Raw genomic sequence first — 27797 nt, 5'->3', positions numbered from 1 at the left:
GTCCTGGGAGCTTTCCCGGGCGGGCGCAATCGGTTTCGGGACCAAGGCGCTCCGGGGGCTTGACAATGGCATCGGGCCCGGGCTCCCAAGACCGGGAAGGGCTCCTGATAGTGAAACTGGAGGAGGACTGCGCCTGGAGCCAGGAGCCGCCCCCGCCGGATCCAGGGCCCAGCCCTGAGGCCTCCCACTTACGCTTCAGACGGTTCCGCTTCCAAGAGGCCGCTGGGCCCCGGGAAGCCCTCAGCCGGCTCCAGGAGCTTTGCCATGAGTGGCTGCGGCCTGAGATGCGTACCAAGGAGCAAATCCTGGAGCTGCTGGTACTGGAGCAGTTCCTGACCATCCTGCCCCAGGAGATCCAGAGCAGGGTGCAGGAGCTGCATCCGGAGAGTGGCGAGGAAGCGGTGACTCTTGTGGAGGACATGCAGAGAGAGCTTGGGAGGCTGCGACTACAGGTGAGAGAAAGAGTCGTCTTACCTGCGGTTGGTTTGGCCCCGAGGACTAGGACATTGCGGTGGCCCTGTTCTCTGTACCTTTACTTGGTCCCCCGAGTAGACTTTATATGGGCAAGAGGTCTTTTCACAATTTAGTCAGGGAGACTCGTTTTCCAGGTTTTCCCCGGAAGGACAGAGTGAGCCAGGAAGAATGCCCTATTTCCACACGGAGGCAGGGGTTCTGGTTTACTGTGACCCCCGGAGTTAATTCTTAATTTGCAGGGTTCAAATCCTCACTCTGTTCCTTAGTTTTGTGACTTTGAGCAAGTACTTAATCTCTCTGGGCTTCAGATTTAACACTGGTAAAGTGAGAATGATAAAAACATCCTTCTAGGGTTGCTTTGAGGGCTGCAGGGAGAGCATCCTGTAATTTTGATCACATGGCTAGCTAATAGTGCTTAATGTCTGGTGGCTGTTGTTTTGTTAGGTGCAGCAGTCTGGTCTCCTGTGCAGATCTAGGTCGGGTTACTAGTGAATTTAGGAAAACAGATTGGCCATGTGGTTCTGAGGGCACTTGCCCCCAGGGTCACCCAAGTTTAACTTATCCAGGAGTGAGGCATGGAAGCAAATAGAAAGAGTGGGAGGAGGCAAGAGGAGGTCATTTGAGTCAGAGAGCTGTGCAGGTAAGGTGTGCCCTGGGAGTGGACACCCTCCCCTCCTATTCTCTCCAGTAAACGGGCGATCAGGAAAACTTTTAGTGTAAACCATCCTCTCTCTTGCTGGATACAAAAAGATTATTAACAGTGTTTCTCTGTTGAAGACTTGCCCTCAGAATTCTGTACTAAATTTCCTTCCTTTCGGGCCCTGTTGTGATGATGAGTGATGTGGGTTGGTTCCCAGGTCACAAACCATAGGCGGGGAACAGAAGTGCTTTTGGAGGAGACTTTGCCTCTGGAAACAGCACGAGAGTCACCGAGCTTCAAGCTGGAGCCAATGGAGACTGAGCGAAGCCCTGGCCCCAGGCTGCAGGAGCTGCTAGGCCCCAGCCCCAAAAGGGACCCCCAAGCTGTAAAGGAGAGGGGTGAGGAACAGTTCTCTGGGCAGGTGGGAGGGAGGAGGGGCTTCGGGGTTGCCCCCTGACACCAGCAGGTAGAGTGCGGTCGCCCAGGTGAGGGAATTTCCCATCTCAGGGTTCCCAGATGTGGAGTGAAGGACCTAAAAGTGGTGGCTTGGGTTCTTCTGGGGATGGGAGGTGGGAGGGGGATCCTAACTAAGCCCTTCAGTATGCACAGCACAGACGTTTAGAGCTTCAAATGATGGAGGGCTTGAGTGCTGCAGGCCAGCAGGGAACGTGACTGGTGTCCTTCCCCCGCACGTTGCCAATTTGGATATCGGTTTATGATGCCTCTGCTGCCTTCTTATGCTCATTGTACAGTCCTGAGCAGAGACTGGGTGTCAGGGAGTGGATACCGTGTTGTAATAAGCCTTGGGTTCCCGAGAACTACAAATGCCATTCTCATCATGATTTCTGTCACTTCAGCATTGTCTGCTCCCTGGCTTTCTCTCTTTCCTGCTGAAGGAAACATGGAAGACAAGGAGCTGACTGGGCCCCAGGTGATGTGGAAGTCCCCGTCGTCTCCCCTCCCCAGCACCTCTCCCTGCAGTTGCTCTTGTGGGGATGGGGTCTTTCTGCCTTTCAGAGAAGATCCTTTCTCTCTCACCACGCACAGCCTCCCCGCCGCCTTTGTTTATTTCCTCCACACCTCACTTGTGGGCCTGGCACCCTTCTTCCCCATGAAATGTGTCCTTGACACCCTGGGTTTTGCCCTATAACTCATGACTCTGCTTGAATTGTTCTTGGTGCCTCAGGGGCTAAAGGAGATCTTGTGCTGTTTCAGTTGCCTGAGAGCTTAGAGGACGTGGCTATGTACATCTCCCAGGAGGAGTGGGGGCATCAGGATCCTAGTAAGAGGGCCCTCTCCAGGGACACGGTGCAGGAGAGTTATGAGAATGTGGACTCACTGGGTAAGGACTTCTTTTCCAGGGATGAAGACTGAGCCGCTTCTTACCAGGGGCCTGTCCCTTAGCCACTCACCTCCAGGACATAAGTTCGGAATTTCGCCAGAAGACCTCCCTTTTTCTAAAGCCCTCTGGCTGAGGATCAGTCAGACTTCTGGCAGGTGGCACAGTTGGCAGACTTACGGTTCCCAGCTGCCAGAGCTGAAGGCAGAGTGTGTGAGCTTTCCTGCACTTCCAGGCAGAACAAATCAAATCCCCTGACAGCCTGCCCACCCCCCACCTCACACACACTCTCGGTGCTTGATGCTTTGCAATTTTGAGATGCTTATTCTTCTGACCTCACTTATATTTTCTATGCTTCGTTAGTATTTCTAGGCCCTTCCCCAACTTTCAGGGGGCGCTGACATCAATATTCCAGCTCAGCAGTTCTCCCAACCCTTAAAAACTCAGGAACGGGGGATGCCTTTTGGAAATTTGAAATGATACATATGTGTAAAACAGAAAAAATACATTAGGATGCTTCTATATGTTGGACTGTTATGCAGAGATTAAAAATGAGGCTTGTAAAATATGACAGAAAACTGATAGTTGGATCTGGGTGAAGAGTGTACAGGTATTGTAAAATTCCTTCAACTTGGGATGTATGAAAATTCTCATAATAGATTGACATGTTAGAAAAGTCACACACACTTTGTTTTCATACATCAGGTGTTGGTAAGGAGAGGCACAGCTGTCAGCGCACTTGCTCTAATTCTGCCTCGGAGTGACCACTGGGTTTGGTTTCCTTCATTGGGACCTTCTCCAGGTTCTCCATCATTGGGCCTGGCTTGGTGCCCGAACTTGAACATAACTTTCAGTGAGTGCTGCACAGGAAGAGAAGTTCAGATCACAAGCTCTTAGAACAAAACTGTTTAAAGTTCATGTTTGCTGGGATTAGAGTGAGTTTTTAATTTTAGCATAGCACAGGAATGGTGCTTTTGGGTTTTAACCTCAGGGTCCACTCGGAGGCCTAGATTTCTTTCTGGTTGTCCATCGTGTCATCTTTTCTCCTGGAGTTGTCAAGTGGAACTCCATTCTAGTTTATATTTATCTGTGAGAGTCGGGGCTCTTTAATAATAAACTAATTCCTCAAGAACTGATCACTCTAGTCATGTTTATTTGGTTGTTTTGATTATAAAAGTGTACTTTCTCATTGGAAAAGGCCCTGAGTACTACAAAAGTGTAAAAAGAAAAAAACCGTAGTCTCCCTCCTCCAATATCTTTCTCTGGAGGTAATCACTGAGAACAGTGAGTGCACGTTCCAGCCATTTGCTGTCGGATTTGTTGCACGTTCTGTGGATATGCCCCCTAAGTGCAGGGAACAAGATTGTCTTTGTTACTTCTGCCTTGTAGAGAAAAACGGTGACATAGAAATCTGTTTCTTCCATTGTAAACAGAGTCTCAGGTTCCTAATCAGGAGGCCCTGAGCACCCAAGTGGAACAAGGAGGAAAGCCGTGGGATCCCAGTGTTCAGACTTGCAAGGAGGGCCCGAGCCCCAGCAGCCCAGCTCCAGGTAAGGAATGGAGATCAGCAGCCTGGCCAGCTGGCCTCCTGCTGTTGGAAGGGAGACCTTTGAGGATTTGGGTGTCGGGCCAGCCTGTCACTGCTGTCGGGGAGATCCCAGGGCGCAGAATGCATGGAGGCATTCACCCCTGGGGCCCACCCTAGTCCCAGCTCTCTCCATCCCACCCATTTCCACAAGGCAGAAGCTGGAGCCTCAGTTGTAGAAGGAATTGGGGGCCTGTACCAGGGAATTCAGGACTGGTCTGAGTGAGTGCTGGTTCCTGAGTGATGGCCCCACCCCTTTTCCACTTGGAGTGCACTGCCTGCCCGGGAAACTGAGGTAGAACCAACCCTTCCAGCCTTTGAGCTACAGGGAGTAGCAGATAGGTGGGACTTCCTTTTCTCTGGTGTGGAAATAACATAGGGGTTTGGTTTCTCTTGCTCTGCCAGGAGAAGAGAAGTTTGAGAACCAGGAAGAAAACGCGCAGTCCGTTTTTCCTGAGAGCATCCACCCACAGGCACTGCTGCCTGGCCAGGCCAGAGGGGAGGTCCCCTGGAGTCCTGAGCAGGAAAGGCCTCGGGACAGGGCAGAAGGGCACTGGGAGCCTCCCCCAGAGGAAGGGATGGAGCCGTCCTTAGTGGGGCCTACAAGTTGCAGAGAACTGGGGCGACCAAAGGAATTGCAGCTGAAGAAGCTCCACTTGTGTCCCTTGTGTGGCAAAAATTTCTCTAACAACTCGAACCTAATTAGGCACCAGAGAATCCATGCAGCGGAGAGACTGTGTATGGGTGTGGGGTGTGGCGAGATCTTTGCTGGGAACCCACACTTCCTGTCACTACACAGAGCACACTTGGGAGAGGAGGCCCATAAGTGCCTGGAATGTGGAAAAAGCTTCAGTCAGAACACCCACCTGACTCGCCATCAGCGCACGCACACGGGGGAGAAACCGTACCAATGTAACGTGTGTGGAAAAAGCTTCTCTTGCAACTCCAACCTTCACAGGCACCAGAGGACACACACAGGCGAAAAGCCCTACAAGTGCCCCGAGTGTGGGGAGATCTTTGCTCATAGTTCCAACCTCCTTAGACACCAAAGGATTCACACGGGAGAGAGACCTTACAAGTGTGCCGAGTGTGGGAAAAGTTTCTCTCGCAGTTCACACCTTGTCATACATGAAAGAACTCATGAGAAGGAGAGGCTTTACCCCTTCTCTGAGTGTGGCGAAGCAGTGAATGACAGCACCGTCTTTCTTACAAATCCTGGAACCCACAAGGCAGAGAAAAAACTCTTCGAATGTTTGACTTGTGGGAAAAGCTTCCGGCAGGGCATGCACCTCACCAGGCATCAGAGAACGCACACGGGGGAGAAACCATATAAGTGTAACCTTTGTGGGGAAAACTTCTCTCACAGATCAAACTTAATCAGGCACCAGAGAATTCACACCGGAGAAAAACCCTATACCTGTCACGAGTGTGGGGACAGTTTTTCTCACAGCTCCAATCGGATTCGTCACCTGAGAACCCACACGGGAGAGAGACCCTACAAATGTTCGGAATGTGGAGAGAGCTTTTCTCGGAGTTCCCGCCTTATGAGTCACCAGAGAACTCACACGGGATAGAAACAATGGGATTTCTCTTCGGCCCACTCAGAGGGTCCTGTTAGGAGCTGGTGTCCTTTGCCCAGGCCCCCCAAATCTGTTTTTAAAGTAATTACCGTAAAGAGGAACGAGGTAGGCGTCAGTGTGAGGGAGGTGCGAAGGCAGCAAAAGATTAGTGTAGAACTAAAATGGAATTCTGTCCAAACTGTTGAGGGTGGTGAGTTTTTGAGGTGACCTGCTCAGGGCAGAGTTCTCTATGAGGTCTCTTGTCCTGGGGTGTGCCTACTCCCTTGGTATCTTAGCTGTGATTCGGGTGCCTTACTGTATCCATTGTCTGTCCTGACAACTTTGGGAATCTGTGTGACTGTCCGTTACCGCTTCCCCACTTGGAATGTTTGTCAGGGGTACCTGGGCTCCTGAGGCATGGGACCAAAGAAGTGCGAAGGATTCTGGGAAACCAGCTTATTGGCCACAGAAGACTGGCTGGTGACTTGCAGCTTCCCCAGAAGCCCCGGCTGGGAAGCCAGGGGCAGTCCGGGGCAGCCACCACAGTGCCTCTCGGAGAGGAGGGCTCATGCACATGCCAAGCTTATAAACATCACCTCAGACCAGAAGGAACCAGAGGCCTGAGGGACACGGAAGAGGGAGTTTGCAATTCAGCCCAGGCATTGGCACAGGAAACCGGATTCTGACTTTGTCACCGTTGAAGAGATTAAGACTCACCCCCCTTTTGCACAAGAAAGAAACAGAGCTCTGGGGTCTTCGGAGGGTTCTGTGAAAGCGGGGTTCCCTGAGAGGCTTTGCAAATGTGCATCCTGGGGAGATTAGGGATCATGCTTTCCCTGTTGAAGTCTGTTTGGGTGGTAATAAATATCTTCAGGAAACGTGAGCATGTGCGGCTCCTCACTGAGGACCTTTGTCCTGGCATCCAGTATTGCTTTGTCCCATGTCTACTGCGGCCGGAGGACCTATCTTTTCTGTGGTTGGTCAAGGGTTTGGATGAGGAGGGCTGAGGGAGGGTGTGCTCCTGGCTGGCTCCAGGCTGGGCGTGCTTCCAGACTGGGAACAAAAGGTCAAGCCCAGTGGCTGCTTAAGGTCATGTTGTCATAAGGGTCTCCTAGTAGGCTTCTTTGCTTTCAGTGGGGGACAGCAGTAAAAATGTCTTTGATTCTTTGTTGAGAATGTTTACTTTCTAGTGACAAAGCTGAAGGAAAATCTGGCTCTTCAAAGACAGGACATAACTGAATTATTGCCTGTTAATGGAGGGAAGACACAGGTGAGGCCAACAATTTTAGGGGAAAGCTTTGTATTTTAGAATGGGGAATTGGGAATAGGAATTCCAGAAATGTTTATGAGAAAAAGGTAGAATACCAGGAAGTATTCTAGGAGTGGGAAATTCTGATGCCAAGAAAACCTCTCAGGATTTGGCCCTGTAACTCTTCTCTGGGAAGAAAAGGTGGAGCGTGACCTGGCAACTGACTCAGATACAGTAATTTTTTTTTAAGGTTTTGTTTATTTATTTGACAGAGATTACAAGTAGCCAGAGAGGCAGGCAGAGAGAGAGGAAGGGGAGCAGGCTCCCTGCTGTGCAGGGAGCCCAATGTAGGGCTCAATCCCAGGACCCTGGGATCATGACCTGAGCTCAAGGCAGAGGCCACCCAGGTGCCCCCAGATAGAGTAATTTTAAGTGAGGGAAACAACCATGCATACCCTTTTCCCCATTTCCCTATCAGTCTTATCTCAGCCCTGCCTCAGTGTAGTAGGAGTTTATCCTTGGTTTTCTGAGACAATTTTTAAAAATCTTAGTTTCTTGGCATGCCTGGGTGGCTCAGTGGATTAAGCCTCTGCCTTCGGGTCCATAGTTTCATCCATGCAGATCTGATAGTGGTCCCACTGCTCTTGGTCCTACTGGGAGCACTGTGGCTTCAGGCTAGAGCAATGAGCATCCCAGAAATCCATTTCCTGCACTAAAAAGGCATCCCAATAGGAAGTGCTCCCCACCACCCCCACCCCGCCGCCATCTAGCTCCCCTCCTAGCAAATTCACAAGCAAAACTGCTCTTGGGCTGTTATTAACGACGTGGATATTCCATGCAAAGCATTTAGCTCAGGGCCTGGCACACAGAAGGTACTCATCTATTGGTGTCTTCTGTGGGCAGGTGATAGTAGCAAGAGTGCCTTCTAAGCACCTGCCACTGATGCCACACTGGCAGAAATCTCCGTTACTGACAGGAGTGAGGATCTCGTTCCTCATGGTCTGGTCAAAGAACAAGGTTGCATGCACACTCCCATGAGGTCACTGCGAGGGATGGTCAAGTGCGTGCTTTTTCACATTTGTCCTTTAATCCTGCACACACACTTTTTATGTTCACACTTTTGCCCACTAGTCCTTGAAAAAGAAACCAGAAGTCTCCAACTGGCTGTCAGGTCAATGGGAGACTGACACTGGGGCAGGAAAGACCGTTGGCTCTTCAGCCCTAATGGGTACAAAGGAGACCTGGAAGATGTGGACTGACTTGGAGCAATAGCCACAGTCCTCGGAGCAAAGGTGGCACAGAAGAGCAGCAGCAGGACTCCTGGGTAGAGAACTAATACCACATGTAAGCACTGTGGAAAAAAACCTAGCCAGGGCACCTGGGTGGCTCCGTGGGTTAAAGCCTCTGCCTTCAGCTCAGGTCATGACCCCAGGGTCTTGGGATCGAGCCCTGCATCAGGCTCTCTGCTCCCCAGGGAGCCTGATTCCTCCTCTCTCTCTCTGCCTGCCTCTCTGCCTACTTGTGATCTCTGTCAAATAAATAAATAAAATCTTAAGAAAAAAGGAAAAACCTGGCCAAGGCCAATTAAGAGCAGCAGGCCAGACATCACTGAGGACAAAGCTTGTAAGGCCAGAGACTGGAAAAAGCATTAAATTTCTTTTCTCCAGAAAAAAAGTCAGAAATCACTAAGAATTTTTATTGCAGGAAGGGAGGTGAGGCCAACATTTTTAGGGGAAAGCTTTGTATTTTAGAATGGGGAATTGGGAATAGGAATTCCAGGAATGTTTATGAAATTTATTAAGATTCTGTACATCTGAACCAAGATGCCTTTCAACGGATGAATGGATAAGGAAGATGTGGTCCATATATACAATGGAGTAATATGCCTCCATCAGAAAGGAAGAATACTCAGCTTTTGTATCAACATGGATGGGACTGGAAGAGATGCTGAGTGAAGTAAGTCAAGCAGAGAAAGTCAATTATCACATGGTTTCACTTATTTGTGGAGCATAACAAATAGCATGGAGGACAAGGGGAGATGGCGAGAAGGGAGTTGAGGGAAATTCGAAGGGGAGGTGAACCATGAGAGACTATGGACTCTGAAAATCAATCTGAGTGTTTTGAAGGGTCGGGGGGTGGGGGAGGTGGGCGAACCAGGTGGTGGGTATTAGGGCACGGATTGCATGGAGCACTGGGTGTGGTGCAAAAACAATGAATACTGTTACCTTGAAAATTTAAAAAAAAAAAAAAAAAAGATTCTGTACATCCTAGCCCTAGCCGGGTAAACAGAGTTTACTGTTTGAATGAGACATCAACTGATAGCATTTTGGAAAGTGCAAAATCACCACCACTGCTTTAAGACCTGTAATTTTTGTAAATGTTTCATGAACATTTGAAACAACAAAGTCTTTTTTGGAAGTTCTAGCAAATTTATTAGCACTAGGGGGCTAACTTCTTTGGGTGTCAGCAGCTCAAAAATAGTTAAGTTTACAGCAAAAGTGCATTTATTAGAAAAAACAGGTGCATTTATCCTTTTAGCCTTCATTCTAGCTCGCAAACACTTCTGATTAAAATCTGACTTCTACTGTTGAAAGGGAGATGTAATTCTTTCTGATCAAGTCATTTTTACTAAGAGGAGCTATGTGATGCCTCAGGTAGCCAGTGAGGAGCCAGTGGGAATGGTCTAGGTAAATTCAACAATGAGGAAATGGTTGATTAAAAACCGCTCAGAACACCAACACATTTGGAGAAATCTTCCAGTTAATACCCTCAGTTTATCACTGAAATGTCCCAGAAGCTGTAGTCAGGAATCAAAACTGGTCACACGCCAGGTTCCTGCTCTGAGGAGGTGGTCAGATTTCCGCAGGCAAGAAAGGGTAGGGAAAGAACACTTTCTCAAATCCTGGTGTATGTTTTTGGACATAATCCGGAGTTGTGTTTGCCTCTGTACCCCCACTCTTTCCTGCTCTTCTGGGGGAGCGAGCGGGGCTTCAGCCACCGGAACGAGTGAGGTACCTGGGTTTCTCGGAGGAGCTCTAGTCCTGAAACTATGACTTCCAGAACCAAAGACATGAGCGCCTGACCTCCCGCCTGCGCTCCTGCCCCACCGAGGACCGCTCCCGCGCGGGCCCCGGAAGGAACAAAAGCGGACGCGGCCGGCGCTCCGCAGCCGAGTACTGATCAACCTTCCCGGACCCCAAGCCCTCCTGCGACCTCTGCTTCCCGGCCCAGAGGACAGCTCGCCGTGCCTCCCCAACTGGGTCTCTAGCTCGCCGGCAGGAACTTCATGATTGCGCGCGGCCGCCTCCCTTCGGGCCCACCCCCTTCTCCCCGGCCGCTCTGGCGAGCCGGCGGCCACTCTATGGCTGCGCCCGTCCCACCGGCCTGCTCTCCGCCCGCAGCTTCTGCATGTCCTGGCCGCTCTGGCCCGCTTCGCGGGAGCTCTATGGCTGCGCGGGGAAGTCCCCCACGATCCGGCCGCTCTGGCACATTGGCTGGCGTTCCCCACAGCTCTCGGCTACTGAGGCTGGGCCGGCCCACGTGGCCGAAGGCTTCCTTCTCCCTCTCTAGCGGACGCCGGCGGCGCTACCACACTCTCCGGAACGGTCCCGGGTCTCTTGGGTGTGCGCCTACGCCGGGCCTACAGCGGGCCCGGCTCTCGTCGTCCAGCAGGGGGCGAGCGCAGGCCTGGGTAGTGTGGCCGCCGGGAAGGGCGGATCTGCAGAGCGACCTGAGGCAAGGAGCCTGCTTAAACGCAATGAGAAGGCCACGAAGAGGCTACAGGGTGAGAAGCGATGGGAGAGGCCAAGAAAGGAGACTGATGCAGGTAGGGGGTGATGGCGCCCTGGACCGCGGCACGAAGAGTAGGGAGGGAGAAGTGGAGACAAAACGAGAGCCATTTAGAACGGAGAACTGACAGCTTTATGTGGGCCCCGGCGGAAGTCTGAAATCCTAGGACGACCTAGGAGGAAAATCTGACCTGTCTTTCCTGCTCTTCTTTGTCAGGTGCCCTTACAGCAACTATCCGGGGACCTTGCAGCTTCCCAGGGAGATACACTGTCACGTCGAGGAAGGAGCCTGAGCTCTTTGCCCTGACTGCCCTGCCACTGCCTGCACTCAACTTTAAAGCTCGGCTCAGAAGTCACACTTGACCCTCTTAGGTACTTCCCCTGCTACCCAAACACACCCAAAGCCCTCTCCACACTCATCTAGCACTTACACATTGAATGGTGGTTTGTTCTATTCGTTTTCTTTTTAATTCAGGTCCAAATGCCCAACACCATTCTCGGTACCTAGCACGGAAAGGCAACGTGAAGCTTCCTGAATAAGTGAATACTTTTCAAAAGGCTATGACTGCCTGTCATTTACTCTGGAAATGTATTACCCATGGCGGGGTGGCGGGTGGGAGCGTTTGATACAATGATGAAGATTAAAAGATTAAACTAGAGAGCTGTCCAGTAAACTCGGCTGACATACCCATCAACTTCTTCCACAGTCCGTTCTACTCTAGGCTTAAAAAAATCCTAATGTTTTATTAATGCCAAGGTCTAAAGCTCGTTAAGACAATAAGATATAAAAAGTTGTATTTACCAAGTAATCTGCCTATTTTGGGGTTGTTTTTTTTTTTTTTTTTTAAGATTTTATTTATTTGACAGACAGATCACAAGTAGGCAGAAAGGCAGGCCAGGGCGGGGGCAGGAAGCAGGCTCCCCGCTGAGCAGAGAACCTGATGTGAGGCTCCATCCTTGGACCCTGACCTGAGCTGAAGGCAGAAGCTTTAACCCACTGAGCCACCCAGGTACCCCTCCCTGTTTTTTAAATACATAAAACATACCAATTTGTTAAACTATCATTGGCCGATAGATGTTGGGTGCCTTTCATCTTTTTAATATATAACTTCTATAATCAGCATGTTACTTGCTCAATAAGGGGGGGGGCAGTAGGTGGTACAGAGTTAAGAAACCAGAGAATGTCACACAATTAAACTAAAAACCAAATCTATTCTTATCTTTATTTTTTTATATAGTTTTAAAATTTTTTTTCAAAAATTACTAGTCAGCATATAGCTTCTTGTTATATGCTGTGAGATAGAATGTAATGCTCTTCCAAAATCCATTCCACCTTAGATAATCTGGGACAATAACTCATTATTCAGATCCTTGTCTAAAATGGAAACAAAAATGGATTAATCAATGTTTTTATACTTTAAAGAGACAAATTTATTTTTAAATTGTATGTTTTAGAAACAATATATAAATGGGCAGTGCTATGCAAAATGAGGTCAGCTGATAAAAACAATGACAATTCACAACAGGTCTGCATCAGAAATAACTACAGAAATCTGTAAATACAAGATCTAATTACTAGAAGTTGAAGGCATATTGAAAGAATCCTTCATAACATGAGGCCTAGGTTTCAAAAAACTACCAGTTCGAGAATGGATTCTACTCTGGAACTGTTTTTTTATTATTTCTTGTTGCATCTCTTTCAGCGTGAAATGGAACCTCTGAAACTCAGGTGTGGCATCAACAAAGTCAAGTAGGTAGTCCAGACTCTCTCTGACATCAGATAACTGAAATTCAGCAGTCTGCTCTTCTGCTCCTCCTCGTTTCTGAACAACTTCCTTTGTAATTCCACTTTTTGTTTTTTCGAGGCTACCCTTCTCTTCATCATCCCCATTGAACCACACCCTGTCATCCGCCAGCGTGGTTTCCAACTCCCCACACTTCTCAAGGATTTCTCTATAATTTCCATCTTCTAAGCCTCGAAGATTATATTCAGGTTCCTTTTTGTAAAGAAGATTTTCCCATGCATTTGCTATGGTTATTTGTTTCACTTCATCCCAACTCTTTGCCCAGTTAAAAATTGCACTTTTTATGTTGTAGATTTTAATCTTGGAAGCTCCTTTTTCTCCTTTATCTTGCTCATCATCACTTTCTTCAAAAATGACAAGACTCTCTTCAAGTTGCTTCCACCTATAAAGTCGTTTGCAGCTCAAGATCACACCTTGATTCATTGGCTGAATCAGGGTCGAAGTGTTACGGGGAAAGAACATGCATTTTATTTGACCGTCCTCACTGGAGAGTGATTCGGCAGAAGGGTGAACTGGAGAACTGTCCAGAAGTAACAAGGCCCTGACATCCTCTTCATGGAATCCTAAAACATTAAGCTGAAAATGCCTGACCTCAGGAACAAAGTTTTGAAAGAACCATTCTGAAAACAATTCTCTGGTGAACCAAACATCTTTACTAGGCTTATAAATCACAGGTATTGTACCTGTGTCCTCTTTCACACTTCTGGGCAGCTTTGACTTTCCGATAATGACTGACTTTAGTTTATGAGTTCCATCTGCATTTGCACATAAGAGCGCAGACAACCGTTCTTTGTTTATTTTCCTCGCAGGCAGGCAGATCTCTTTCCTGCTTGCCTGAATGTTTTCTGGCATTGACTTCCAAAAGAGGTCAGTCTCATCCCCACTGTACAGCTGAGCTAGACTCAGTTTCTCCTCTTTGATAAGCATGTACAGTTTTTGTCGAAAGGGCTCAACATTTTCTGAAGCTGAACTTAGGACTTGTTCTCCAGATATTTTTCGATTCCCAATGGCATGCCTGTTTCGAAATCTAAAAAGCCAACCAGTGCTAGCTTTAAAGTCGGTTCGCCCGAAACACTGTGCGAACCTCTCTGCAGCGGCCTGAAGCTCCACACCCCTCACGGGGACGCCGGCTGAGCGTTTCTGCTGGTACCACATGTACACTGCGTCATCCACATCCCCGTATTTGGCTCCTGTTGTCCTCTTTCTCTTCTCAGCCCCTACCAAAGGCATGTCCTGCTTCAGTACAAAGTCCAAAATCAATTTCTTATTCTTCTTAATATCATAAAATGTTGATTTACTGATTCCAAATTCATCCATTACACTTTTCAGAGACCGTCCAGCTTCAATCCTACTGAGAACCTTCATTTTCTCCTCCAAATTCAGTGTTGTATATTTCCCTCTTTTATTCATACTGAATTGGGTTTCAGACAACCAACAGGAGAAAAAAGAGGGAAAAGCCTTACTGAATTGGGAAAAATTAAAAGCAAAACAAAAAACTAGCTTAAAGCCCCAAAAGGCACAGGCATTTGTACAGAAGGGTATTGGGCTAAAAGGGATAAAGACTCAAATCAAGTGCAAGTCTACAGATGAAGGGCTTATGCACTCAGAAAACCGCCACTGTCAAAGCCTATCTAGCCTTTGCTCCGACAAGATAAGGATGATCGGTTCTCAGAACCCCATCTTCCTCCTCCTCTCTAGACAACTCCAGCAGCTCTAGTCAGGAATGACAGGAATACCTGCTCTCCCTAACTCCACGCAGACACAGACAGCAGGAGCAGAGGGGAGATGTGTCCACAGGAAGAAACCCAGGTGAGCTAAGTCTTCATAAAAGGTAGTGCTTGAGAAGGGAGTGTGAAAGCCTCAAAGGCATAGACAGAGTAATCCTGTGTAGCAGAGAAGCAGCATGGCTTCTCCGCCTCCAAAACGACCTGATTTCACCTCACTGCCAGAAAAAAAAATGGTGCTCTCGCTGCTCTGTAAGCAGTATTCACTGGGCAGCAGGCCATCCACCTGGATAAGGAGTCCAAGCTATCCTGACATTGGGATGTCCGGGGAGCTGGCATTCCTGAACAGTTGTTAAGTATGTTTACTGAGAAAGTTAGTAGGTTCTGTTGTCCATGTGAAGAAATCTCACATTTATTACATTCGATGTAGCATTCTCAAAGAACGAGCTTTAACTTCTTGTGTTTACCTAGGTAAACTCAAAGTATGTAAAAACCTGTTACTGGTACTTTCCCACTCTCAGAGCTTCTTGCATGAGTACATCTGGTATATTCTCAAGTGTTATTTTTCACTGCAGCTTTTCCAAATTTTGGAATTATCAAGTTTTGGAGTCCTGGAAGTTCTCAGATAAGTTCAAAAGTTTTAAAAATATTGTATCACTGCTAACATTTTTCAAAAAATTTGATTTTTCATTTTTTTGTTCTCAATTTACATTAGGATGTCAAGTAACAGATTCAATATATTTGAAACTTTATTCCATTTCTCTTCACTGTGGATGTTGCTTGATAATACTTTTCTCCTGCTTGAAGAAATTCAAAAGATTTCTCACCAGTGTCTCTGATATTCCTCAGATATTCCTTACAGATCCTCCTGGGGATGCCCAATGCCATTCCATGTCCTTCCAAATGTCCTACTCTAGATTAATTTTATTGTCTTCATTCCAGACACACAAACTCACAAGAAGTAACAAAAACTGCAACTTTTATCCATTTCAGGTGCTATGAAGAAAGAAAAGTATGTCAGAAAAATAAGGAAAATGATTGGCATTTCACTTATTTTTTTTCCTCTCCTATACTGCAGAGCTTGATTGGCTATCATTCATTCTTCAACCATCAAGAATTGTCACAAGCTTCTCCTCTAGAAACCCAAAAGAGTTCAAGCTGCTAGTTTTCCTCTGTAATTATTGCTAAAATGCCAACCGGTCTGTAGAACACTAAGAGGATCATGAAAAAGTATGGTCGTGAATAGGGTATGGAGCAAATATAGACTAAGATTCAAGCAACTTACTAAAAGGCAGCATAACTAAGGGAATTAATCAGTGATAAGTAATATACATGGAAAAAGAAAAAAGAATTGGTCAGGAGCAGCATTATTAACTCTAGCCACTCACACGGCAAAACCATTCAGCCCAGTACAGCAGTTGTATGGTATCTGGGGACAAAGTGCAGGTCTTTGCTGTCATTGCTTCCCAGTTGTACGTTCATCATTTTTCAGGCAGTGCCCAGGCAGGGGAACATGATTTCAAAAGGAGTCTGGTGGGATGTTGGTGGGCTCCACAGCCAGGGAAAGGAACCCTGGCACAGACTTCAGACTATGAAAATCATTACTGGTCCTCTTTCACGGTTCCCCAGTTTGCGCTGCCGTCTTGCTTTCACGGAGTGTCTTTTCCCACTTTTCCTCCCCCAACCACCTCCACACCCAGGTTATGAATCAGGCCCGCCAGTACGCTGCAAGGGCACCACTGGCAGAACTTCATTTATTCGCTTTAGTAAGTTCCCAGCATATGCTCAGCCGTGGGCCCGATGGTGAGGATCTCATTGCTAAGAGCACTACTGTCCCCTGCAAAGAATTGCTTCTGAAGAAACTAAGTCTCAGCCTGACGCAGATTCCTAGGAAATGAGCCTGCTCTGAAACCTGTGCAAGTGACCTTCGCAGATGCTTCTTCTCATCTCCCGTGTTTAACCCTTTGCTCTCACTGAGAAGGGATCAGTACAACAGAATTCTACGTAAAAGCAAAAGCAATATAGTGGCCTGGTACTGGTCTCCCATTTTCATTCCCACCTTGCTCCTAATTCTAGATGAACTGCCCTGGGAAAAAGTCCCCAGCGATGCTCCAGAATCTACTTTATTAAAAATGCAGTCTCTTCACCCCCATGCGAGGCACCCGGTGAGAGGGCTACAAGAACTTATTTTCTCACTGTTGAGCCTCCCTCCAAATGTAGCCCGATCACACTTAGTGAACACGTATGATGGATCATACCCCAGTCTCCTGGCTTTCCCTCTGCGTGGATGTGGCCCCACTCCATGGAGCGGACAGATCAGGTTCAAGGTCTTTTACCATTTCCCCAACCATAAGGCAAACTTCACTTCCTCGGACTCCCCTCTTCCTAGCCTCCCTACTCCTGATGGTCACAAAAGTGCCCCAGTCCTTTGGCCAGATTCCTTGCAGCAAAGACTGCCCTGTGCCCTCCGGCCCTCGCTGCACGTAGTGGACCTAATAACTAAGCTGTTGCCTGGCGAAGGCTGACGCTGGCAGAGTCCTGGTGATTAGAGACACCGACAACCCGAAATGCCCGGAACCTGAAAGTAGGGTTCACGAACTCTGGCAGAGACTGCAGGTGACACAAGATGGAAAGGGGGTTCTCATCATCCAGGGAGCTTGCCATCGTTCACGGAGCGGGAGCCAAGACTGCAGGGGACCTAAATCCGTACTAGGATCCGCCGCCCGTCGCTCGTGGGACCGGGGCCGAGCCGCGGCTCCCTGTCCCTGCCAAGGACACTACAGATAGAACCCGTCACACCGGCTGGAACCTACCTCACGAGAAAAACGTGATCGTTGTGAGGGACACGCGACCCAGAGGAGGGGAACAAGCCCTCGGGGGCCGCCGATCCTGACCTAGACGAAAGCCCCGAGATGGACGAGAACCCCGCGTGCGCAGGGGCGGCCACCCTCGCTGGGCTGGGCTCCGAGTACCGGCGCCGCCCGAAGGCCACGCAGTCACTAGCCGGACGCGCAGTGCCTTCCGGTGCGGGACACGAGGCGGCGACAGCAGCTCGCCGGCGACAGCAGCTCCACCTCCACGTGGAGGCCCCTCTAGGCCGCGTCGGGAACGGGACAGTCGGTAGCATTAACTCTTTCCGACCGCCAGGGCGGCATTGGAAGGAAAGCGGGTTTCCTTCGCGAGGGTGGGGCCCGCGGCGCGGCGGCTCGAAGCCCCTCCCCGGAAGGGCGTCAGTCCGCTTCCGGCCAGAGCGCGGTGTCGGATGGGACCCGGGCGGGGACGCGGGCCTGACAGCCGTTTTTGAGACGGGTTGTACGCGTGGCGGGGCCTGTCTGCGAGTAGCGCGGGGCGGAGGGCGGCGGCCTGCAGGTGAGCGGGTGGCAGGGGCAGCGGCATGGGCCCCGGAGCTCCCGAGGAGCCCCGGCCGCTGCGCGGTGGCGGAGGCGAGGCTGCCATTGTCCGTGGGCGGCGGTGGTTTCGGGCCGGGAGGCCGCAGGCTGACGGCCGGACCGTTTCGGGGAGCCCCGCCGTCGGGCTCCACCATTCGGCTGTCCGCCTTTGCGGAGACGGCGTCGGGGCCGCGGCGGCCAGTTTCCCGACTCGCGGGCCGGACTTTCCGCGGGCCGGGTACCCAGGCGGTGCAGCTTCAGAGATGTCAGCCTCTGCTGGTGCCGAAGCGCGACAAGCGTCTTGGTGCACGCTGAGCTCGCCGGGCAGCCGGCCGCCGGCCATTTGAGAACATTGTGACGTCCTGGCCGACGTTGGGAGCCGTTCGTGAGACCTCAGGCAAGGGAAGGCGAGGTCCCGCGACTCTGCTCATTCTCGCCTCGAGGTCTAAATTAACGTCGAAGAGAGGGAAGGTGGGCCGAAAGCTCACCGTCGACAGCACCAACTCCCCTTCTCTCGTCCTTTGCGGCTTGGCCTTTGGATAAGCGTTTTGTAAGCCAAGGTCAGCTGTGATTTTTCTGGGTCAAGGGAAGAGGTTTATTTATTTTTTTTAAAAGATTTTATTTATTTATTTGACAGACAGAGATCACAAGTAGGCAGAGAGGCCGGTAGAGAGAGAGGAGGAAGCAGGCTCTCCGCGGAGCGGACAGCCTGATGCGGGGCTCAATCCCAGGACCTTGGGATCATGACCTGAGCCAAAGGCAGAGGCTTTAACCCACTGAGCCACCCAGGCTCCCCAAGGAAAGAGGTTTAAAAACACAGGGCTAGATCTTGTGCACGGTGCCCTTGATGGTGCTTACGAGAAAGTGTCAAACGAGTGTGGAGCATCTAGTTACTGAACCCGGGTTTGCTGTCTTAGAATAGGACCGCCTTTTCCCTCATTACTTTCCTCCTCGTCTGGTGTCACTTCTGTGTCCCAGCTGTCCTGCCAGTATCCGTAGAGTGGAAAGGAGAATCTGGAATGTTCCACGCACTGAGGGTTTCGTCTTCACAAGAGGATGAAGGGTCAGAGAAGTTGGACCCCTTTGCTAGAGACAGAAGACTGGGATGACACGTTCACATTTAAGAGGGACTCAGAATATTCCCCTGATACTCCCTTGGCGTCGGGTAGCTGGGGTCGGAAGCACAACAGTGAAGCCTTTGGAGAATCCCCATGCCTCTTGCAGCCAGAGGGTGTAAATGGTCTCACTGCTAACCTTTCTTGAATCATTACTTTTGCAAAGAAAGACCAAGTCCTCAGTGGGTATTTGTCTATCGATGAGCTGTGCATTATTTCAAGTGGATAATCGAAGAAGAAAGGGTCTGGCAGTGGATTCTTTAAAAGGAAAGGACGTGCCCCTTGGTGGCTCAGTGGGTTATGTGGCAGCATTTGGCTCAGGTTGTGATCTGGGGCTTCTGAGATGGAGCCCCATGTCAGGCTCCCTTTTTATCAGAGCGTATGCTGCTCCCTCTGTCCTTCCCCCTGCTGGCTCTTTCTCTTTCTCACTCAAATAAGAAAAATCAAAAAAAGAAAAAAAGAAAAAGAAAAAGAAAAGGGGACCTGGGTGTCTCAGTGGGTTAAAGCCTCTGCCTTGGGCTCTGGTCATGATCCCAGAGTTCTGGGATCGAGCCCCGCTTCAGGCTCTCTGCTTAGCAGGCAGGCTGCTTCCCTTCCTCTCTCTGCCTGCCTCTCTGACTACTTGTAATCTCTGTCAAATAAATAAATAAAATCTTTAAAAAAAAAAAAAAAGGAAGGCAGATTTTTTTCATCATTTTTCTCCTGTTAGGAGTAGTGGATAGTAAAGTTAATATGACTTTCTTATTGATGCACACTTTTTTTCTGCTCTCAGTGTTTTAGGAAGAAGATCATTTTACTGATTTTGTTCCCGAGCTGACCAGGTCTTACTTTGTGAAGGTTGTGCTGCTGGGGTGTCCAAGAAAAGAAGAAAACTGTTCCTGCAGCAAAATAATGATGGTAGATCTGAAGGTGGCTGACTGTTTGAACCCTCAGATCAAAGTTCTGTCAGAAAGCAAGGAGCCTGTGATAGAGAGTTCCAGTCACAGTAAGAAATGTACTGCACAAATGGACAATCCCAGTCCTGAAAGCTGTCGCCAGCACTTCCGGAATTTCTGCTATCATGAAGCATCAGGACCCCGTGAAATTGTTGGACAACTTCAGGAATTATGCCGCCAGTGGCTCAGGCCAGAGCTCCACTCAAAAGACCAGATCTTGGAACTGCTTGTGCTGGAACAGTTTGTGACCATTCTACCCAGGGACACCCAGAGCCAGATAAGGAAGGACCATCTACAGAGCATTGAGGAGGCTGTGGCCCTGGTAGAGCACTTGCAGAGGGAATCTGGTCACGCGAGGAATGGGGTGAGAAGGAAGATTCCGGATACGTGCAGTGAAATAGAATGAAGGCAGACATGGTGGGGGCAGTTAATTGAGAAATAAGGTCAACTCGGTCACTGTTCATGTTTTGGAGGACATTTAAGGCAGGACCAAAAACCACAGACTTAGCAGTAGTCCACAGGTCTCACAGACCCTTGGCAGAGAAAGATTCCTTTTGTGCTCCTTAAAGCCAGACTGAATTGAGGGTAGTAGCCTATTTTAGGTTGTACAAGGACAGGGTTTTGAGCTCCAAATGAATAAAAGGCAGTAAGGGGTTGGAGAGGGAAAGGAGGACTTGAAAAAGGGAGAACACTTAAAATGCAGGTTGAGCAGAGACAGTAAAGAGAAGGAAAACCCTAATAATGGGAGAAGAATGCAAAGGGAGAGAAAAGTAGGCAGAATAAAGGGAAACAGCTTTGAAAATCTTGGCAGAGTAGCGGAGAGAAGAAAGAAATTGAGGGATAGTGCGTCTGACTCATAAGTGAGAGCCTCCACGGTGCTCTCAATGGTTGGTCCTTGGCTCTTCTGGTTAACGGGGAGTTTGTCCTTAGCCAGGTAGCAGAGCCAGCTGGCTTCAGGCCTGCTGGAAAGAAATAATGCTGGCATATGTGTAATGCCAAAATTTTTTGGAGGTAGGTTGGAGCCAGACTTTTTTCCCCTTTCTTCCATTTCATCTGTGTTCTATGAAAACGTTCCCTGGCCATGGTGGATAATATGGTTGAGGAGACAACTGCATTTATTCAATTCTTTAATCTTTTGAGAAATTGAGAAGACAAACACTAAGGAGGGATCTAAGCCAAGGGAGAAATCCCGTCAAAAGTAGCATGAGAACAGGTGGCCTGTGTAGTCTTGCTATTGATCTTAGTTGGTCTGTATGCAGAGGGGTCGGGCCCGCTGTGTCAGAGGAGTAGGAGTAGCCACGTTTTTTTCCCCCCCTTTTATCCTAATATTTCAACATTTTGTGGGTAGCTCTCTGTGGAAAAGTAGTGGCCTGATAATTCTTTAAGTCTTTTTGTCATTTCCTTCAGTGTGACACACTTGCCACTATCTGGACTGTTCACTTTTTCCTCCTTTTACAATCAACCCCAAAACCAAAAGTAATTTTTGTGGTAACACAGATTGGGATTATTTCCAGGTTGCAGTCCAAGATCTGGGAAAGGAGGCAGTGCTCTTGGGAGAAACAGCAGAATCTCAGCCAGTGGGCATGGCCCAGGATGAAGAATTCTGGAAAACATACCAGGGTCTGCAAGAACAGCTGAGCAGGAGTACTCATACAGGAACTGAGCCTGTATGTGAGATGGGTAAGGCACATCATGATAATTCCCTTCTGTTGGGAGCTGTTAGAGAAATTTGTTCAGCCAGAACATTGTGAGCATTTTCCAGATGCCTGGCCATGTGGATGGGCTGACACAGCCATGTTAGCAATAATGATGTCCCCTAGGTGGCAGTAGAGCACCAACTGTGGGTGAAGCCGGGTGTTGGCTTAGGGTACAGGAACGTTCTGTTTACAAAATCCTGGTAATAACACCATGAGCTCTGTTCCTTAGAAAGCACTAGCAGAATGTGAACACAATTCTGTACCAGGAGAAAAAGAATAAATGATTAAAAACAAAAACCCAACTACATCTCCTCTTGTACACTGGATAACTTGAGTACTCCATTCAATTTTTGCCTTAGAACAATTTACATCATGAGAAGAAAATAAGTTTGTCTTTCATTTATTCACTCATGAAAACTGGGGAGCCTATTCTTCTGACCAGTAGGTACTTGGCTCTTGTGTATGATGATAAGACCCATTTCAGGGAACCACACACACTTTTAAGGGTGTCCCGAATCTACCAAAAGAACTGGGATCATCTGTATTTTAGAAATGAGCTAAGGATGTTTACAGACAGAAGTGAGAGCGATTTCCTCTGCCTCTTTCCCACTTACAGCTGTGCCTGCTTACCAGATCCTAGCCTTTCCTGGGAGGACAAACACTAAAGACTGGATGGTGGCACCCGAGCTCGTCTTGCCTGAGTCCCAGGTGAGCTGTTCGATCCAGCTGTTGAGGGCTGCCTTTCCCTGCTGCCCAGGACCCACCCTGCCCAGCTCACAGGCATGTTAGCTCCAGTGTTCTCCCTGGGAAACTGGGCACCTCCTAGGCTGTTGATGATCCCTTGCTTCTTTCCTTTATTGCCTTTTCACTTTAAAAAAAATGTGCTGTTAATTCCTTGAGTGCCCAGGTCGACCATGGGCCAGGCGGTAGGGCTGCTTCTGTAGTGCAAGTACTGAGCTGAAGCCCATTGTCTTCTTTAGAGCTTGTTGACATTTGAAGAAGTGGCCATGTATTTTTCCCAAGACGAATGGGAGTTACTGGATCCCACTCAGAAGGCCCTCTACAATGATGTAATGCGGGAAAACTATGAGACTGTCATCTCTCTAGGTAAAGACCCTCCCTCTCCCATTGGGTAGAAGTTGAGTAATCTGTCATGTTCTCTGCTTACTGGGAATGTACTCCTCTGAGAGGCTATGTTCCAATAACGGGTTGTCTTTTCAACCAAATGGTGTGTGGACAGGGGAAAGGTGTATCCAGATCACCTGGGAGCTTTGTTCAAGTGCACATGCTCATTCTTTACACTGAAAATCTTGATCCCTCCCTCCCCCCCCGCTCCAGATCTTTACTTTTACTTTTCCCATCTCCATAAAGAGCAGAACCACTCGCCCAATATTTCAGGTCAGATAATTTGCAGTCATTCTTTACTCTGATCATGCTCTCCTACCACACTCCTAATCTTCCTCTTGGCTCTACATTCACCGTATAGCCTGAGTCCAAGCATGTCTCATCCTCTTGAATTGTTAGCATGTTGGTCTAATCCAGAAGAGTGTGTCATCAGGCCCACCTCGGTACTTTCTAACTAGCACCTTCTGCCACCACTCTAAGCTAGCCACAGTCTGCTTTCCATGCAGCAGCCAAGGTTTTTGAAAACCCGGATTTGACCATGATGTCATCCTTTCCAAAATCTTACGGTGACTTGACTTCTCATTTATTCAGAATAAAATCCAAATTCCTCATCGAGGTACACAGGATCATCCAAGATCTGGCCCCTGTTCATCTGCTACTTGTGCCCTTGTTTAGTGCTCCTTATTCACAGGATATTGCTGTTTCTTGAAATCAAGTTAATTTCTGCTTTATCATTCCCATCCTTGGCACACTGGACAGAATTCTGCAATTTTAAACACTTCTAATTTTGCCCAACTTTGAGGAATACATGAGGGAAAAAACACATTTCCTTTTGTGGCTTTCACTCATGAAACCAAAGACTGTGAATGTGGAACCTGTTGTAGAGGCTGGTAGATGCTTGATTCCTCTTTAAGATGAGAAGGCCACTTCTTGGTAACATGTAGCAGATTTAAAAGTGTTCATTTCTCCTGAAAGAATCAGGGTTATCTGTACTTTAGAAATAAGCTAAGGATGTTTGTAATCAGTAGCAAGAGAAATTTCCTCTGGCTCTTTTCCACCCACAGCTGTGCCTGCTCACCAGATCCTAGCCTTTCCTGAGCAGATAAACACCAAAGACTGGACAGTGGCACCTCAGCTCGTCTTGCCTGAGTCCCAGGTGAGCTGTGCGATCCAGCTGTTGAGGGCTGCCTTTCCCTGTTGCCCAGGAGCCACCCTGCCCAGCAGGTGCTCACGTGTGCCAATGTTCTCTCTAGGAACTAGGCATCTCCTACTCTGTTGCTGATTCTTCTCCCTCCTTCCTTTCTCTTCTCACGTAAAAAATTATCTGCTATTAATTCATTCAGTCTGGCCTGCCATTTAGTTTATGGGCCAGAACTTCTGTAGTGCAAGTATTGAGCTGAAGCCCATTGTCTTCTTTAGAGCTTGTTGACATTTGAAGAAGTGGCCATGTATTTTTCCCAGGAGGAATGGGAGTTACTGGATCCCACTCAGAAGGCCCTCTACAATGATGTAATGCGGGAAAACTATGAGACTGTCATCTCTCTAGGTAAAGACCCTCCCTCTCCCATTGGGTAGAAGTTGAGTAATCTGTCATGTTCTCTGCTTACTGGGAATGTACTCCCCTGAGAGGCTGTGTTCCGATAATAGCTTGTTTTTCAACTAGATGGTGTGTGGACAGGGGAAAGGTGTATCCAGGTCCCTTGGTTAGCTTTATCCAGGTGCTCACTCCGTGTGCTATGTGGATGTCTTGATTTATTTTTTCTCCTTCCCCAAATCCGTTTCTATGGATCTCTCTTCTCGGTCAAGAGCATTCACCCAGCAGCTACGAGGAAGGAACATGCGGTCATCCTTTACCGTGATCTCTCCCTCATACCGCGTGCTAATGCGTCACTGTCCTTCAGGCTCCATCACAGTGTAGCCTGAGCACAGCCATGCCTCATTTCCCGGTGCTGTTAGCGTCCTGGCTTAAGCCGGCAGCGTGTGTAACAGCCTGACCTGGGCACTTTCTAACTGGTGGCCCTGCCTCTCGCTGTCGCACACTCTTTTCCACAGAGCAGCTGGAATCTTTTAAAAACCTGGTCAAATCATGACATTTCCCATTGTAAACCTTATGGTGAATTCTCACCACATTCTGAATAAAATCCGCACCTTCCTGAAGTGCTTCAGGTCCTCCGGGATCTGACCCCACTCCCTTCCCTTCCCTCACCTGCTGCCACTTGTGCCCTCGCTCAGTCCCCTTGAGCCTCGCTGGTCTTTCTGTTCTTGAAATTGCCATGGTCATTTCTACTTTCCCCTTTCCTCTGCCTGGCGCACTTTTCTGCCCCATAGCGAAACTCACTTCTACATTCCTGCTGCAATTCCAGTTTTTCAAAGAGGCCTTCCCTACTACCTCCTCCGAAGAAGCTTCAGAGAAGCAGAATCTTAAAATGCTGGGTTGTCCTGCTTTAGTTTTCCACAGAATATTTACTGTGTGCTGAGAACTTTATTTATTGCTGTTGGGTTGTCTCCTTCTCCCACCCGAAGGTGAACTCCCATGAGATCAGGGTGCTTTGGCTTAATCACCACTATACCATTAGCCCAAAGAGAGTTTCTGGCACATTATAGCTAGTCAGTACATTGCCAATGGAATGACAGATGAATACTTTCTCAACTTAGTAATGTATATTTAGAAAAGTTTCATTAAGTGATTCTGGTCTGTTTCTTCCACCTGGACAAGAACCAGTGACTTAGGCAGTGTAAGAAATCCTTTCTAGTCCAGTGTGTGGTGCTGAAGAGCTAAGTAAAAAGTTACAATTATTAGGATAGAAATCACTGCTGCATTAGACCTGCGGCTCACTGTACTTTACCTCACTCTGCTAGACTTGGGTTCATCCTAAGGAACTAATAGGAGTAACTGCATTCCCTGCAGATTCTGGGGTTTGGTTCAACCTTGTTCAAATATGGGGTCATCTTGGTCACAGAAGAGGGCACTGTAGAGGGACTCCCATGCCCTTTATCCTCTCCATGCGTCAAGCTTAGGTTTATTTCTCCGTCTCCACGTTGTGTTTCCATCCACAAATGCATTATAGGATAAAACCTGAAAGTGGACAGGGGAGTCTACCCACTTGACCATTTGGGTAGCACACTGTAAACTCTCCTTTGCCCTTCCTGAAATAGTATGGAGTTGTGGGCAGTTGTTGGGTTGCCAGTCCTTGACGTCCTTTTTTCCATTTCACAGCCTTATTTGTGCTCCCCAAACCTAAAGTGATCTCCTACCTAGAGCATGGGGAAGAGCCATGGGTTCAAGGGTCCTTGGAGTTCAAGAACAGTCCTGGAGAGCTGCCTTCAGGTAAGTATACCATGGGAAGAGGGCAAATGTGCCTTTGATAGCAACCTTTGCAGGGACTTAACATTTAAAATTCTGCTTATTTGTATTTTGTAAGTCAGTAATCTTTGGATTTTTCTCTCCATTCCTGTAGTTTTGCTTTGCCATGCAGTTGGCTGATTGTTATGTTTATTCTCACAGAGTTAAAGGTCAAAACTGACACTGAAAACCATCAGCCTGTGTGTCTTTCTGACTTAGAAATACAAGCACCAGGAGACATAGTATCGAAAAAGACCCGGGTGAAAGTTCCCCAGAAAACAACAGGCAAAGAAAATCATGGTGATACACAGAAGATGGGAAAATGGCAAAGAGATTTTCCCGTGAAGAAAAGAAAGAAACTTTCAACATGGAAACAAGAGCTGCTAAAACTTATGGATCTCCACAAGAAAGCTCGTGCTGGAGAGAAGCCATTTAAATGCCAGGAATGTGGGAAAAGCTTCAAGGTTAGCTCTGACCTCATTAAGCACCAAAGAATTCACACTGAAGAGAAACCATATAAGTGTCAGCAGTGTGATAAGAGGTTTAGATGGAGTTCAGATCTTAATAAGCACTTAACAACACACCAAGGAATAAAACCATACAAGTGTTCCTGGTGTGGGAAAAGCTTCAGTCAAAATACAAATTTACATACACACCAAAGAACGCACACTGGAGAGAAGCCCTTTACATGTCACGAGTGTGGGAAAAAATTCAGTCAGAACTCCCACCTTATCAAACATCGGAGAACCCACACAGGCGAGCAGCCATACACTTGTAGCGTATGCAGGAGAAACTTTAGCAGGAGGTCAAGCCTTCTTAGACACCAGAAACTCCACCGCTGAATGGACGTTTGTCCAGTGTCCTCATTCTGAAGAAGTTCGCCAAGTGGAGGTTGACCCTGAGATTTATTAAAAATATATGAAATTATGAAGCATGAATAATTCTTCATCAGTGGAAAATTTGGTGATATGAACGTGTTTCACAGGAATCAAGGTTGACTGCAGGGATCTCTGTAAGTAGTTTTATACTACTTACATTTTTACACGTAGCCTTTGGGGAATTCCTTAGCAAGAAAGGTGTTGCAGGAACATTCTCAGTAAGGGAAACATTTTTGTAGTTGAACCTGACGAAATAGCAAATTCAGCTTTAAATGGAGATGCGTACATGACTCAGTCTTCTGTGACCAGAGAGGGTAGATACTGTTGGTTTTGCATTGAATTTCCAGCCACTTTTAAACACAGTGGTAGAAACATTTGTAGCATGGTCTTCCAAAAGAAAAAGCAATAACCTGCATATTAATTGGATACCATTGCCTTTAAGGTTGTAAGCTTCCCAATTTCAAGAGTCCTATGACACAAATGAGTTCTGTTGTCAAATTTTCCAAGAACCAAGTTGGATTTTCTTCCCCTCCCTTGTCATTGGACACTGTTCCCAACGTTGGACATACTTGTTTATTCTTGAACATTTTAGGAACTTTAGCTCTTGAATCCTTTTAGCACCATTTTTACTGTGATGAAATACTGTTTATTTCAGCACTAGGGAATATGCCAGATAAATAATGCACTATCTTGTACCTCATTGGTGGTGTTTGAAAAAGATAAACATCTTTAATGAGATCATACGGAAACGGGTTGGAATGTTTAGCCATGGAGTACATGTAAAAAAGAACTTTCTGCAATAAAAGAGACTAGTCCTTTTCTTATAATCTCATATGATAAAACATTTCTTTTTTTAAAGATTTTATTTATTTATTTGACAGAGAGAAATCACAAGTAGGCAGAGAGGCAGGCAGAGAGAGAGAGAGGAGGAAGCAGGCTCCATGCTGAGCAGAGAGCCCGATGCGGGACTCGATCCCAGGACCCTGAGATCATGACCTGAGCCGAAGGCAGCGGCTTAACCACTGAGCCACCCAGGCGCCCCATCATATGATAAAACATTAAAGATAGCACTTTCTGGAGTGCTATAAGAAAGCTAATGGAAGTTCAGGATGAACTTCTCACGTTTTTATTTGCTTTTCCTTTGGCTTTGTT

General features: G+C 47.8%; 1 protein-coding gene and 1 long non-coding RNA gene across 2 annotated transcripts; one reads left to right on the top strand and one right to left on the bottom strand.

Annotated features, from left to right (window-relative positions):
- Nucleotides 1–65: 65 nt before the first annotated feature.
- On the top strand, nt 66–26694 carry ZNF263 (zinc finger protein 263; the record flags this gene model as incomplete). Its single annotated transcript, XM_082713980.1, has 15 exons — nt 66–452; nt 1332–1512; nt 1972–2045; nt 2330–2456; nt 3887–4003; nt 4444–5610; nt 17005–17831; nt 19448–19966; nt 21117–21282; nt 21916–22007; nt 22280–22406; nt 23489–23580; nt 23844–23970; nt 25642–25752; nt 25930–26694. The coding sequence occupies 15 exons, from the start codon at nt 66–68 to the stop codon at nt 26607–26609; spliced, it is 4794 nt and encodes a 1597-aa protein (XP_082570106.1). The 3' UTR covers nt 26610–26694.
- Nucleotides 12042–17531, bottom strand: LOC309854353. Its single transcript, XR_014306175.1, has 2 exons — nt 16977–17531; nt 12042–15159 (listed from the first exon to the last, which is right to left on the bottom strand). It is a non-coding gene; the product is annotated as an uncharacterized lncRNA (long non-coding RNA).
- Nucleotides 26695–27797: the final 1103 nt, after the last annotated feature.

This window comes from Mustela nivalis (genome assembly GCF_964662115.1).
Source record: "Mustela nivalis genome assembly, chromosome: 19".
Taxonomy (NCBI): Eukaryota; Metazoa; Chordata; class Mammalia; order Carnivora; family Mustelidae; genus Mustela; species Mustela nivalis.
The sequence above is the reverse complement of the archived record's forward strand: the minus strand, read 5'-3'. Positions and strand labels throughout refer to the sequence as shown.